Source organism: Tachysurus fulvidraco, chromosome 11 (genome assembly GCF_022655615.1).
Source record: "Tachysurus fulvidraco isolate hzauxx_2018 chromosome 11, HZAU_PFXX_2.0, whole genome shotgun sequence".
Lineage (NCBI taxonomy): Eukaryota > Metazoa > Chordata > Actinopteri > Siluriformes > Bagridae > Tachysurus > Tachysurus fulvidraco.
The window spans coordinates 17,734,424-17,750,679 of NC_062528.1; the positions used below are offsets into that span (position 1 = coordinate 17,734,424).

Here is a 16,256-nt window from a genome sequence, read left to right on the forward strand (position 1 = left end):
TTTTTTTTTTTTTTTTCTTTTTTTATTAATCCAGTTCGGCCCTACACATCTTACAAGGTTTTTTATTTTTTCCTGTTCTCGCTTGAATACCGTGGACATTCTGCATGAGGGTAGTTGGAAAATATGCAAAAAAACTGGCTTACCATAAATGGAAAAGTTGTAGGAAGTTTATCTGATTGCTCTGACTAACAACATGTGCTTAAAGTGCATCTGATTTGGACTAGATAAAAAATCATGAGGGCTAACCTGCAGCAAATAACACACACACACACACATATATATATATATATATATATATATATATATATATATATATATATATATATATATATATATACACATATATATGACATATGACACCATGTCTCTATTAGAAACAAATGGCATCAGTGGTGCAGGAATCGTTCTTTGGTCCATGGTATTCTTCTACAAACTAGCAAAAGGTGATGACAGTAAGAAAATGGTCCTGTTTTGGCATTATAGCAGGTTGAGGAATGAAGGGGTTTTGCAGCAGGTATTAGTGGGCAGCCAGGGCAGAAGAGTTGGCCACACATGACAGTGTGTTTTTTGTGTTGAGGTGTCCCTGATGTGATCCCACAAGCAGAAGTGGAGAACTGCAAGTTTAGACGCATTTCTGGCCCTGCTCCACTGGGACACTGTACACACTTAAGAGAGAGAGAGAAAAAAAACAGTTTCTGTCAGACATCTGAGTCTGACACAAATCTTGAACACCTAACAGTGTGTCATTGAGACCTTGATCAAAGTGAGTCTGGTTTAGATACCCAAACAAAGACAGAGCATTCCCAGTAACCTATCTAGAAATAGTGCTCACTTGGATCCTTCAGGAGTAGCTGACCTGGGATTTTGGTGGGTTTATTTCTGCTAAAGAACACCAGGAACATCCACAACATTTAAAATTGATTCATTTATTCATTTATAGTTACAATTAATGTTGTGAAACATCCATGACTCAAGTTATATAAATATACTTTAAGCTATGAAATACGGTTTATGTTTGTTTAAAATGTCTTTAACCTTTGTGTAACATGCATAATTGTAACCCTGATATCTTTAATTATGCCAATCAGACATAGGCACATTAACATACCTAAAAAATACACAGTATGCCTTTACATTTTAACAAAGATGGCTGAAAGTGTAGTAACAGGACCTAACTTGTGGTAATTTGACAATTTCCAAACCCATGTACCTATAAACCTTTTGACCACATTGTGTGAATTAGCTTGCACTAGTATTATGTGGTTCAGGTTACGCACATAGAGCATCATTTGTGCTTGCGGCTCCGTTTTTGACATTTGAATAGAGAAACATTTAATTATTGCTCCGAAAACATGAGACTCAACAGCCCTCTTTGTGACACTAGTGACATATTCAGGCTGTTCAAACAACCCCGGTATACAAGGTTTTCCTTCAAACCATGTAAACTTGTGCTCATTTTCCCTTTGATGAACTACTCCTGAGCAGTTGGAGGTCATGCGTATTTGGTGGTCCTCAAGTTGTCCAAAGTACATGTGAAGCATTGTATGGTTATGTACTTAATTCTTTGCTATAATTTGTCTTTTTTTTTGTGCCTGTATTAGCTTAGTGTGCTTAGAAACACCGCCATGTCCTGGCAGGCTCAGTGTTGATCCACAGAGCCCCGGTTGCTGTGAGATTAAGGCACTTTTCAGACTCCTTATCTCTCAACAAGAAGAGAGAAAAAACCCATGCTCAGCAAACAACATTCCCTAGAGGTAATCTATAATCCTGCAAAAGGATTTAGCCTTGATAAAAGAGCAAAGTGAGAATTAAAAAAAAAAAAAAAACATAAAAAAAACATAAAAAAAAACATAAAAAGACAAAGAAATCCAAAGCCAAAGAATGACAGCTTTATAAGATATAAAAAATGAATTAGGTAATGATCTATCTATCTATCTATCTATCTATCTATCTATCTATCTATCTATCTATCTATCTATCTATCTATCTATCTATCTATCTATCTATCTATCTATCTATCTGGTTATTTGTCTTTGTTTGGTGTATCAAGATAGAAAGCTAGATGCACTAGTGGATATGACTGTATCTTGAGGCAAGTGTGTGTTGAATTAGATCCACAGTTTGCACAGTTTTAGACCTGTAGTTCTAACAAAAGCAGCAAATTTCTGATATTAAACCACGCTTACACAGTACATTAAGAGTAACATTGCTCATATTGAATTTCTGACTAAATCATCAATTTAAAGCTGCACTCAGAAAAGAAATGCTCTAGCTGCTTCCACTTTCATTTCTTTCGATATTTTTCTTCAGCACTGTTATTCTTTCAGTCCCAGGTTAACTGGTTTGGGCGGTCCTAACTCTGTTGCTATCCATCAGATATGATTTACACGACTGGTTTTCAGCTCAGCGTGGCCTGCTGTAATCTTTTGAACATTTTACTGTGTTGCACAGGGAGTCACGTTCTCGCAGTGCTGCAGGTCTCATCTTGTTCCTGTTCGTCTGCTCCTGCCTTGTTTTCACAAAACCTGGGCAGTGATGTGTCACCTAATACATGTGCTAGCTCACATTGATGCTCGGAGGCATAGCTCATTGAAACGGTGTTTCAGGTGAGAACAATAAAAATGGTTTAGCTTCAACTTAGCTTTAACCTTTCAATTCGGTGTTTTGTTTTACCATGAAAACATTGCCAAATGCTTATTATTTATAATACGTGCGCACACACACACACACACACACACACACACACACACACACACACACACACACACACACACACACACACACACACACAGAGTAACAATGGCCATAGAAAAATGATTGATCTAAGCTGTCATTATCATTTCAGCTGACTACAAATACATTATACTGACATTTAACGTTAATAGGCTTTAAACTGAGCCACAAGCCTTTGCAATGTTAATTACATTTATAAGCCTCAGGTTATCAGGTACATCTATATATTTTATATGTATATTTTTTTTTTTTTTTTTTTTTGCATAGCTGGCATACAGCTTGTCTGGCACAGTACAGTAAGTGCTAATCATCCTCCACCTTACAGTACATCAGTGACAGGTTTTGTCCTCAACACCCTCAGTTATACTGAGATATATATGTATAAATAAGCAAAGTGGTTCTCACCCTTGTTCCCGTCTCTGCAAATGACGTGTGAAGAGAACTACAGCTGTGGGTGGAAAAGGATAGCGATTAAACTTTTCTGTAAGTAATTAAATGCCATTTGAATTATAAAGTTTTTGCAGGAATAAGGTAACGTTATATACAACTATTTGTGAATATTGTTTTAAAACTTTTTTACATTTACAGCTTGCATTAATTCATGCATCTTTAGGAATTGCCTGGTCAGAGTTGAAGTGCTACTCATTCATTGTGCACAGTTTGAGAAGCAGAATTCACATTTTTAGAAATTATTGCAGTCAGGTACAAACAAAATAAATAACTGCTTTAATGTAATTTTAAACCCAGATCTCTAGGTTAGAGTTATAATTGACTCTTTTGTGGTAATTAAGTAGCTGCAGTTAAATACTTATAAGCATTATTATTATTATTATTATTATTATTATTATTATTATTATTATTATTATTATTATTATTATTATTATGTGGCAGCCTGAAAACCCATTCAAATAGCCTGTTTTGGACATTTTCTACTAAGTCGAATTAAACGAATGTCATAAACATTTATAACTGTTTTAATAGCATCATCAGATGTATTGAAGGTTTCAGCCCGTGACAGAGCTATATTATTTCTCTTGCCCTTAAATTGATCCTGCAAAAGTTAGGAGATAAAATCCTACAGTTATATCAATACACCAAAATGCCAGTATAATTATTTATATTTTCTAGGGCCAGAAACTTGAGTGCGTGTTCATTTGATGCCATTTCACTACACATATGATGCCATATCACTACACATATGATGCCATATCACGATGCTCTAATGTAGTTATATTAAAATTACAAAAGCAGCCTTCAAGATAACAAATGCGACTGGATTTTTAAAAAATTCTTTTTAAAAAAGACTTCTTCACGGTGCAAATGTTAGCATCTGTAGTATTCTGGATGTACTGATCAGAAATGACTACACGTTCTTGTATGGCTCTCTTACCTATTACAGCCACAATGGCCAAAGCGACCACACTCACTGCTGCTATGATAATGATCGTGGTGCTTCCATCTACAATACAAACCAGAACATATGAACATTAAAGTGATATTGCTGCATCTATTAGTGTCAACAGTGAATAGACAGGAATAAAAGAAATCATATATAATTAAGTACCATGTTTTACAAAAACATAATTAAATGCTTGGCTTTATATGCGGTATACTGTATCAGTAAATATGGTCAGTAATTTTTTTTTTTACCATCAACATCGGCATTGTGGGCTCCGACTTCGTTTCTCACTTCTGAAGCAGTATGTGGTCCTAAAAAGAAAAACAATCATACATACAAAAATATCATATAAAATTCGAAACTCAGATTCATGAAATAGACTTCACTGTTATAATATGTGATAAAAATGATTATTGTGACTCATAGATTGTATCTTCGTACCATCTGTTATTCAAGACCCTACTGAGAGAGGTTTATATAGCCTCCATTATTTGTCTCAGACCCCCTAAATGTTCCATCTTTCTGTAACAAAATTACATTTTGTCGTCTTTGTTTAAACCAAACCAAAGCATCATATAGCACAATATTTTACAGAATCCTGCTGTTGTACAATTTCACTCCACTCAGTGCTGGTAGATATTTAATGACATTTACAGAGACGTGATTATGGCAAATTAAGCATTTTCCTTTTTCATCCTTGCTGTAGCCAAGGGTGTTCATTTGAGCTTTGATCAAACTACCACTGATTTATAAGACGCATCAGTCATAAACATTGCTGTGTAAAGTTGTTTTAAGTTAGAAAAAATAACATACTAGAATGAGTGAGTTAATACAACTCTTTGATTTGTATTTAAAATAAATCTAAACCTTCTACGGATCAGTCTGTGATGTAGTATAAATGACACACCGTACAGCTAACATACTGTGCATGTATATTGCATTAGCACACCCAATCGTATACCAAAAACCTGAACAAACATGTATAATGCTTTAGTAATGCGTCCTAGTACTTGTTTGTGGTGTTAAAAGTAGTCAGAATTCTCAGTTCCTTATTCCGCTCATGCTAATTCTGCAACTTTAGAAGCAGTTTAAAGCAGTTCTTATTTTAACAGCTCAGTGATTCTATCACAAGGCAATCATCGAGTTGATGAAGAGTGAAAGTGCATGTTAAGATGAGAGACAGCAGCGTTCAGATAGCCGGGTTCATCAGGGAGCAGCTAACTGATTACTTTCAGGAATTAACATGATGGCTGACCTTACAGTAATGACCCGCCTTCATGCTTCATCTGATAGTGGCACCAAAGAATGCTTACCTTGTGGTTCCTCATCTTCATCATCATCTGAGGGTGGAAATATAGTCTGATTAGTCAAGACTGTCTAATAAAGAATAACTCACATTTTAATTTGTGAACAAATTTAGATCAGGCATAAAAAGACTATTTCAAACAGATTGTCAAACAAAAAGATGTTAAAAATGAACTTACTATTTGTGTAGTATCCTGAACCATCAGTGTCTGTTGCAGAAGCTGAGAACATGAGAGAAAATGAATAAATTAGACATTTGTCAAAACATCTTAATTCTTACCTTCATTTAAAAAAATGCAGAATCTATGAATATACATAGATATGCAAATTAGAAGTCTCTCCATACCGTCTTCTACCTGCCGTCCCAGCCCCAACCCTAATTATGCATGTACTGCACATGCATGTGGGAAAAACTTCCCATTATTTTGATTCCATAGCTTTCATGCATATTCAAAACCTTTTCTCTGGTAGACTGGTTGTTGCTATTTCTAACTAATATTAGCATTAAAATATTGTACCTTATGTTAAACAATATCACAACTTTCACAAGTTTTAGTTTTTAATTCAGTAATTTTAATAAAAAAATAAAAATAAAAAAAAGCTTAATAACCATAACCAGAAACTTTGCTTGAAACTGAGACTGTCAGAAGAATCCAGAAATTCTAACTCCCAGAAGAAGGGTAATTACAGTATCTCATAAAGGATGTCAATGTAGAATTTCCCCCACTAACCTGGTTATGCTATGCTATTAGCGAGGATGTACAGTTATTACAGAAAGGAAGGAAGACACACTGAGGAAATTAGACCCTGCCTGTTGAACAGACTCTGTCTGAGAGTGAAGAAGAGAATTGGTCCTTTTTTTTTTACCATCGATGATTTTCTTGCGTTTGTTTTTATTGCTAATTAGCACTGTACAAGTGTACTGTACTCTGTTTAACTTATTTGGTCAGCTTACTGGGAGTAAACTATTGTAGAATTTCATTATAAGGTCTCTGTTTGTATTGTCATATGCTGATACTCATACATTTGTGCTATAGACTGTAGTTTGCTAATGAATTTGCATATTAGACAGTGTTCAAACTGTATGTGTGTGTTCATGTGTAACAAAGATGTTTTTTGGAGTTAAAGGTAAACTAAATTACCTGGGAGAAACCCACTTGGCAGAACATGCAAAATCTCAACAAATAGTAATGCACTTTGTGAATAAACCCAGTTAAACCTAGGGCAATTCTACCACAGGCCTGTTGGGTAAATTATACATGAAAGAGTTAGTGTAGGAAGGTGAAGAACTGTCACAGCTCTTATACTGGGCTCTTATTTAAACTGCCTAATACAAGCTATGTTAAATCTAATTATATATTACATTTTTAGCACATATCAGTAATTCAGCAGAAACAGAATAAACCTACCCTTAACTGTGAGAAGCAAAGTCAGAAGGAGTAACCGCAACATCGTGCTCACCTGCCGAGAAAACAGAGGATTCAGATAAAATTTTTACATAGCAACCTGGTAGGTGTCATAATATAATTTTCTTTTTTTTTAATCAAAGTGATTCCATGAGCAAATAGCAGATCTGGCTTGGTAAACATGCCTTGTTCTATATTCTATAATATTAGATCACTTCAATTTCAGGCAGTGACACATTTTGGAAGCAGCATTTTGGTTCCATGGGAAACTTAGGAGTACTGACGATCTCTGGGATTTTGCATGCTGGCTCTGAGAGATACTGTATGTTGATCTTTGGTTCTTGCACCCTCAGCAGGAATTGGGTGTGTGTGTGTGTGTGTGTGTGTGTGTGTGTGTGTGTGTGTGTGTGTGTGTGTGTGTTGTTTGTTTTTGGCCTATTTGGCATGGAGAAATGAACGTACGTTTCCAGACCAAACGGAGGATGGGGTTTTACATAAAACACTATAAGCCCTCTACTATACTATTTATATCAGGATGTTAACATGACTTCAACCACATTTTTAAAAAAAGAGAAGAAAAAAAATATTTAGCACATGCTGGCATGCTTAGCTGCACATAAACACTAACTGTACCGATTTACATATAAGATAAGATTAGTTACATTGAAACGTGACAGTTTGTTTTTCACTTCCTACTCAGATTGTCAGTCAACATGTTTTGTCTAAAGGAAATGAGTTAATTATTATAGGCTGTTAAACGGGTAGGTCCTACATAGTCTTATCAAAACAAAACAAGGCTTTAAGTAATGTTGATTTGTGATTCGTGTGGAACCAAATGATTCAGTCAGTGATTCATTGACTCAAAATGTAAAGACAAACAGACCATTTTTTCAAAAGGTGTTGATGACCTTAAGCTTGTGGCAGTTTTCCTTAACTGAATAACACCCTCCATGTCCCACACACACACACACACACACACACACACACACACACACACACACACACACACACACACACACACACACACACACAAACATTTAAGGACAGACACGCACACATTTACAGTTCTACTTCCGTGTGCCAACTGTTCTTCCTAATAATCCACACAGATGTGTATGAGGCTTCACAGCTGCCCGGAATGAACATCTATTTCCAGGGTGTTTTTACAATTGTCTATTAAAGCAGATGGCTAGGAATTACCTCTTCCTTAATGTTATGATGGAAGTGTTAAAATACCACAGAAGTAAACTATAGCGTCAGATGGCTATTTTAGAATGGTGCTTCCTTTCTGCTGCCTGACAGCTCACCCGCACAGTTCCCAGATTTTAACTTCCTTCATTCTGGTTATTGTTCTTGATGCCTATTGTATCGACCACGACATCCTGGTGCTAATGGATATCAGTGGATTTCTGCATCAATTGGCTTTGTTAAGTTGCAAAACATAACACTGTGGTATGTTAGGAACTTACGCCGACGGCATACTGCACCTGCACCATGCATGCTGCTACCACTAGTGTTGCTGTATAGTGTTTGGATATATTAGAGTGAACTCAGGACTTATGGGAGCTGGTGTGTGTGTGTGTGTGTGTGTGTGTGTGTGTGTGTGTGTGTGTGTGTGTGTGTGTGTGTGTGTGTGTGTGTGTGTGTGTGTGTGTGTGTGATTTTTGTGTGTGCTTACAATAACTCATAATCAAATTATCTGGAGTCACCCAGAAGAGGTGTTGTTGAGTCTGGTTCCTTTCAAGGTTTCTTTCTTGCCACTGTCTTCTGGCTTGCTCATTAGAGTCATAAATCTAAATCCATAGCCCCACACAAAGCCGCATTTTGACAATCTCAACTGTGAAAACCACACAGCAAATTTGCTATCACTAAACCACCAAGTCCCCAAAAGCACTATATAAATCAAGCTAATTTGTAATATGGGAATTTGTTTGTACAGTATATGTCTGTTTGTACCGTATCTCAATACAAATTACTGGATGTAAGGCAGCAATATAACACTGACATATTCAAATAATTTCGTTCTGTTCCTTTCTCATTAGTAACTGTTTAATCCGAGTAAGGGTTAATGTGTATCTGGAGCCTATTGTAGAGAACATTGGGCATAAGACTGTCCTACATTCTGGATGGAGTGTTAGTCCATAGCAAGGCATCATGCACTTATGCACTTCAATTTACCTTCAGCCTCTTTTAGGAGAAGTGAGAGGAAACTAGGGAACTTAAAGGAAACCCCGAGAAGATGTGAAATTCTACATAGTCAGTAACCCCAGGTCAGATCTGACCTGGGAAACCTGGTGCAGAAGTAATGCTAAATGTGTATATTGTATTTCTAAAACAAAGAAACAATGGAAGGTTGTATTCCAAACTGGGAAACCCATCGTGTCCAACATGCCATGATGAGGACAAAGCTCTTACTATGAATGAATGAATGAATTATCTAATGAATGAATTAGTAGTCTGTTTGTTTATAAAATAGTAATCACCACAAACTTTTTCTTCACTACAAAGCTAGCTAATCAGTCCTCTGAAGTCACATCTATTCCCATCAAGGCTTTATCCACTGATTTTTCACTCCACCCCAGCAAAGTAAACACAGACGTAACCAAGGTGTTAATACAAACATGTGTAACTATGTCATCACAACACGAATAATAAATCTGGCATTTCAGATGAAATATTTGGGTATAAACAAACTCATTTTTTGACCATTAACACAAATAACGAACTAGAAAAATCTAATCTTATCTTCTTATTTACTTGTTACAACATGGCAGTTTTATACTATTACTGTGTTCTTTTTGGTATGTTAATCTGAATTACCATTTTCACCAGAAGCATGACATCTGATATATTGTCTAGACAGAAATGTATTTCTTGTAAAACTGCACTGAGGAAAAACAGCATCCTTCATTTTGTGTCTACTTCGGGTCTAATTTAGAATTTCTATGCATACTTCAGATCATTGCAGTGAATGAGAGTTGCTCATTTACTTTACTAATCAGACAATGCAGAGCTCGTTTCAGCAAAAACACTCCTGATCATAGACTGCCAGGGCAAATTTTCCACTAACAATAACCTCAGCAAGCAAAATAAAATCCATGGGTATCCAATTTTGTGAGACGGGCTGCTTTGGGTCAAATAATAAGCTGAACCAATTTGGGAATATTTATCACTACAGTCCGATACTGCGATTACAGTTTCTCCTGAAGCCAGAGCTACTGTATCAACTGACTAATATCGTCTAGTAGATCTTCTGGCTAGCTACTGTATCAATTGTCTAATTGAATCAGCCTCATTCTTTGGTTTCCACACTTGCTTGGCTTCAGTCCTAATACCCCCCTCATTACTAGATCACTATTGAAGCTTGATAGTAAGTAAAAACTAGAAAACATGAGATTAGATCAGCAAGGAAGAACTGTTTAATGTGCAATATCTATCAAGAGATATTCCAGCTTGGAAATTTGTGCCTTTATATATATATATATATATATATATATATATATATATATATATATATATATATATATAGGATGGAAATCTAAAATCTAAAAGTCCAAGCAGTATTCTTTATCTATGTAGTGCTCCAAATACCCATATCTGTATTTGTATTGTATTTAAACCCAAGGTGGGTATGAATTAATTTAATGCAGGCAGTTGTTACGGATGAACGAACGAATGCTGTAAATGAATCACTCAGCACCTGGGCTTTGTTTTCCCCATAAGCTTCATATCTGACTGCTCACTAAGGCCTGAATTAAAGAAAAATCCTCTCAAGGCCTGAATTAAAGAAAAATCCTCTCAAAAAAATGGAACTTTTTTAACAAGCAATAAACAAGACCTCCTTTTTATATCTGTATATTTATCTGTTTGGATCACAACATCTGTTCATTTAATTGCTGTAAAATTTTGCAAGCAAAATTACAATGCAACATTCTTTCCATGTGTTTCTTAAAGGATTGAGCTGTTACACTGCTGGTTCTATTACTAAACATGCAAACACACACAAACACACACACGCTATTATTCACATATACAAAGAAGTCATGATGTAGCTGGAAACGATAAGAATCTGTGGTAGAATCTTGGTAAAACATGAACAGAGGGCTTACTAAAATAAACCTTGGTTAAGCAAGACTGCTATTCAAAAGATGCAGTGATAGAAAAGCCACATTAAAATAAAGGGGGGGAAAATTATACAGACTGGACAAAGAGACCACAGTGAGAAAAGCGGATAAGCTATATGTTTATTCATTCGAGGTGTACTGATGCAGAGAAGAAGGAAATGAATCCTGCTTGTCTGTGGACCATGCATGAGTCAGTTGTGAGTGTCCATGGCCCATGCAGAGATAAGCCTGTATCCAAAAATGATAGCATACTTCCATTACATTTCATGTTGCCCTCACATTGAACTCTGGCATTCAACCTATTCAGAATGTGTTCACTGAGATTGTTTCTTACTAGGGATTATAAGAACAGGTTTCAGGTCTTTGTTGCAACTTTTTTGTGTTGTTGTTGTTGTTGTTGTGTTTGCTGGAACTGGTGCTCAATCAGTGAACCAGGAAAACTCTTAAACAATGGGCCATGTGTACACAATTTTATAATAATTTGCAGCAAAGTGAGGTCAAAGTATTGAATGGAATGTCTAATACCTATCAGTAATCTAATCATAATTATATAAAAACGATGGCTGAACCTTATAGCACAAGCTTTCAGCTTAGGCATAACGATATTACATATATACACTGGAACAACAGAAAGGCACCACTATTCATGATTGATATATTTTTTAATCAAGTGTTCCAAATCTGTAAGCCTACAGTATGTCTTTTCCAAATATTAAAGGTTATAAACAGAAAAGCTGTGCTTTGCAGTCCATTAGCCAGATCTTTTGTTCAATCCCCACAAAATGCATGCTTCTATCAATATGTACTTCTAGTTTCTCATCCAGTTCTTTAAAAACTAATCCAATTGTAAATGTTTTTTACACCCACTATTATCTATTAGATGTGTCACTGAAGCAGGATTAAGAAAATATCAACACTAATCTGCCATAATCACTAGTAAGTCCTAGAGCCTGATCATTTGCTATGACTACTAATGATAGTGTGACTATACTGCTTGGGCTAGGGATGTTTTGTTTAGTTGTTGGTAGTGATGTCGTTATTAGTTTCAATTAAGTAAAGATGTGGATGTATATACTGTACAAACATTTCAACAAACATCAAATATCAGTGTCTATATAAGACATGAAAATATCATCATAGACTTTAGTATTTGTAATATATTTATGTATCAATTTGGGAGATTTGAACTGAAATATAACAGAAAGGTTTTCTTGACCGAACCCTACAATTTTAATCGAATCAAATCTAATATTATTTCGATTTTGCCAGCACTCAACATTCATTCATTCATTTTCTACCACTTATCCGAACTACTTCGGGTCACGGGGAGCCTGTGCCTATCTCAGGCGTCATCAGGCATCAAGGCGGGATACACCCTGGACGGAGTGCCAACCCATTGCAGGGCACACACACACTCTCATTCACTCACGCAATCACACACTATGGACAATTTTCCAGAGATGCCAATCAACCTACCATGCATGTCTTTGGACCGGGGGAGGAAACCGGAGTACCCGGAGGAAACCCCCCAGGCACGGGGAGAACATGCAAACTCCACACACACAAGGCGGAGGCGGGAATCGAACCCCCAACCCTGGAGGTGCCCCCTCCAACCCCAACCCCTCTACACCCACACACAGCATACAATCAAAATTCCACAGGCATTCCTTCAGTTTATATGGATTCAACGCTCAACAATGTGGGAAAGTACAGAATCTTGACTCATTTCATTCAACTGCTAGAACCATGTGGGATGTAGTAGCCTAGTGGTTAAGGTGTCGCGCTACCAATCGGAAGGTTGTGAGTTTAATTCCTACATCTACCAGGTTCCCACTGCTGGGCCCCTGTGCAAAGCCCTTAACCCTCAATTGCTCAGTTATATAAAAATGAGATAAAATGTAAGTCACTCTGGAAAAGGGCATCTGCTAAATGATGTAAATGTAAACCAAACACTGATTAAGAAGAACTCTGCTTTATAAGTTCAGAATGTTCAGACTCCAAACCTACCACAGGACTTAACCATATCTCATGTGACACATGTCAGAGAGGATATGAAAATTTGCAGATAAGAGAAATTTTCATATCACTTTGCTAAATTAAGCACTTCCTGCCGACAAAAAATATTGCTGACAGCAAAAGACACACAAATGAGACATCACATCATATAGCACAGCAATTGTTCTAGAGAAGTGAGACTAAGTAGAAGCTGTGTAACCTACAATATTGTTTTTAGTAGACAAGGAAGCTAGAAACCAAATAATGAAGACTAAGCTTGAAACGACAATGGATAATGTTAAAAAGTTATATATATGTGCGATTTTAGTTCTCCAAAACTAAAGCGTTTGGCATGTTAAAATAATGCAGAATAATCGCATGTGGTTTGCGGCGGTGCAAGTACTGATTCTGACCTGTAAAACAAAGAAAACTTAACTAACAGAATCTTTAAAATGTTTATGCAATTTATCAATGCAGTCATACATAAAAATCCACATGACAGAGAGAGAGTCATTCTGTCAGTAGCAGGAGAAAATACAGAGATGATAAATGGGTTAAAGCTGCTGCTATAGGCACATGTGTCCTGTGAAGGTGATGAACTTCCCTACTGTATGTACTGTAACAGCTCAACCACTGTCTCACAATGATAAGCATCTCACACTTATAAGTGAAACACAGACAATCAAAAATAAAAGGGAAAAAAAAGTTAAAAAGATTTGAAAGCTGTTCTTCTACCTGAGTATTATAATCATTAAACATCAATGATCTGATTAGCCTTGGTGTTAAAGTCACCTGTCCAAAACTGCTCCAAAATATCAAGGCATCGACTCAAGGGTTCTGAAGGTGTGCTGTGGTATCTGGCACCAAGGAGTTAGCAGCAGATCCTTTAAGTCTTGTAAGTTACTTGATGGGGCCTCCATGGATTGAACCTGTTTGTCCTGCACATCCGACAGATTCTCAATCAGATTGAGATCTGGACAATTTGGAGCCCAATTCAACAACCAATTCAACAGTCAACTCTTTGGCGTATCCCTCAAGCCATTTCTGATAATCTTTTGGAGTTTGGCAGGCAGCATGAAAGAGACACTGACATTATGTTGACATGAATGGGTGCATTTTGTCTGCAACGGCGTTAAGAGGTATAAATCAAAGTACAATCCACATAAATTCCAGTACCCAAGGTTTGCCAGCAGAACATTACCCAGGGCTTCAGACTGCCTCACCAGCTTGCCTTCATCCCATAGTGCATCCTGGTGCCATCTCTTCACCAGGTACACATGTACTGTAGCTGCCCTTTCATGTGATTTAAAATACAACATGATTTATCAGACCAGGAATTTAAGGATCTTATCCTAACACCTTAATGACCAAATAATAATAATAAGCAAGCTGCATAAAAAGTTATTTAAAAGAAAAATAATCTCTGATGTGGTGAAGGTTTCTGTTAGGGCCGCATTTACAGAAGATGTCTCAGATGCCCATGCTTTGTAAATGTTTGCACATATTACATTCTCAGTAACTCTGTAAGCATCCTGTTCTCATTAAAAATTGTGACACATATACATTTCCATCACGTAGTGTTAACGTCCCTTGGGTCTGCTTTTCATTGACTCAAGTGAAGATTTTTGAATAGACAAACACTGATTTATGCACAAAAATAGGGAACTAAAAGTGATTCATAGACCATGACTTTTTTCTTCTCGATATTACTGTAACTTCAACAGAAAAAAAGAAAGGCTAGAATTTGTTATGGGATAAATGTTTATAGCTACTAAACTGTAAGTAATGACATGAACCTGATTCATTTATATTCTGTAACATTGACTAACTTTACATACTATATGTTATTGTAGCTAATAAATTAAAATAAGACAATGGTTTATTTATTAATAGATTTTAAATTGTTGTTATAAGAGGAATAACACACTTGGGGCAATGCTGTTATAGTAAAATAAAATAACTTTGCCTATAACTGCTTGGCTCCCAGGGTGTTATTTCTAAAATTACATATAATAAACTTCCTCAATGTCCACATCTGTATTTGCATTATGTCTTAGTCTTATTACTTTTTACCCTTTCTATTTGTACTGCTACCTCTTCCTCTGAAATTCTTAATTATTCCATGATCAATAAACTCTGAACTAGACCTTTCAATGCTCTACAGTGCAACCACTCTATTAATGTGCTAGGAAACTTGTATTTAAGGCACAATAAAAACACTCATACTCCCGACAGATCAGTTTAGACTAGACACCTCCACACTCATTAGCACACAGTATTGAGAGGAAAAAAAAGAAGATTTGCTGTGACACTATGAATTTAGAATCATAGTAATGAGCTCTTTAGGGAAATTATATTACTGTCTGAGGTTTTAAAAGAAGTCTGACATTTTGCTAAGCACATAATCATAACTACAGTTCCTCCTGAAATCAAATGATTTATCAGAAAACAAGAGAAAAAAGAAATAGAAATATTGTAAGAAAGACTTACGTTAGCCTCAGAACATGCACAGAGCAGGAACAGGAAATGCACACACTTTTTACTCTTCGAGAGAAGCAAGTGGGGGATTCACACAACCATGAAGAAGACAAGCTCATGTAGTCCTGTGTATTTCACCACTGTGCACTTTTTTTGGAAATCACCTAATGCTCTGGCCCAATAAGGCTGTTATAGAGAGTAAGTGGTCAAAAAGAACCACAGTGCTGTGCTAACATGCGCACACTAAATCACACTGATACAGTATGTGTTGGCACCCTGAGTATGCTTTTCTCAATTTAGACTCTCCCAATACAATTGAAAGCTTTTAAGTGTTAATGAACAAACCTAAATAGTGTCATGGAAAATAATATCACTATTACTAAAATCTGTATTTCTATTATCTGTATGGTTCCCATCCATTATTTCTTAGTTAAATGAGCTCATACAATATCAGACTTTACGATCAAGTTAGTTACATCATTGTTTTTTTTTGGGTTTTTTTTGTGGTTTGAGGTGGAAGTGAGAAACCTTCAGCATGTCTAGTGCAACTGTTATAATTATTAGCCTGATTAACTATAGTTGAGCTAATAGAAAACATTTATGGAAATAATATAATCTACAATTTTTATAATTACAATATATTTTTTTCTTTGTTCTTTGCTTTTATAATATTAAGAAGGGTTGTTTATATAAGGGTTGTTTTTTTTTTTTCTAACACATCTAATTATGCTACCAACAAATTAAAAATACATCATTTTCACTTAAGCACAGATTCAAGATATGTTTGTTGTCTAAAGTTTGCTTCTTTTAGTTTTG

General features: G+C 36.0%; 1 protein-coding gene across 1 annotated transcript; it reads right to left on the reverse strand.

Annotated features, from left to right (window-relative positions):
• si:dkey-262k9.2 lies at positions 1–15,519 on the reverse strand. The gene is made up of 8 exons (XM_047820429.1): positions 15,453–15,519; positions 6,847–6,898; positions 5,617–5,658; positions 5,446–5,472; positions 4,384–4,443; positions 4,124–4,192; positions 3,139–3,181; positions 1–665 (listed from the first exon to the last, which is right to left on the reverse strand). The coding sequence occupies exons 2-8, from the start codon at positions 6,887–6,889 to the stop codon at positions 623–625; spliced, it is 327 nt and encodes a 108-aa protein (XP_047676385.1). The 5' UTR covers positions 6,890–6,898; positions 15,453–15,519; the 3' UTR covers positions 1–622.
• Positions 15,520–16,256: the final 737 nt, after the last annotated feature.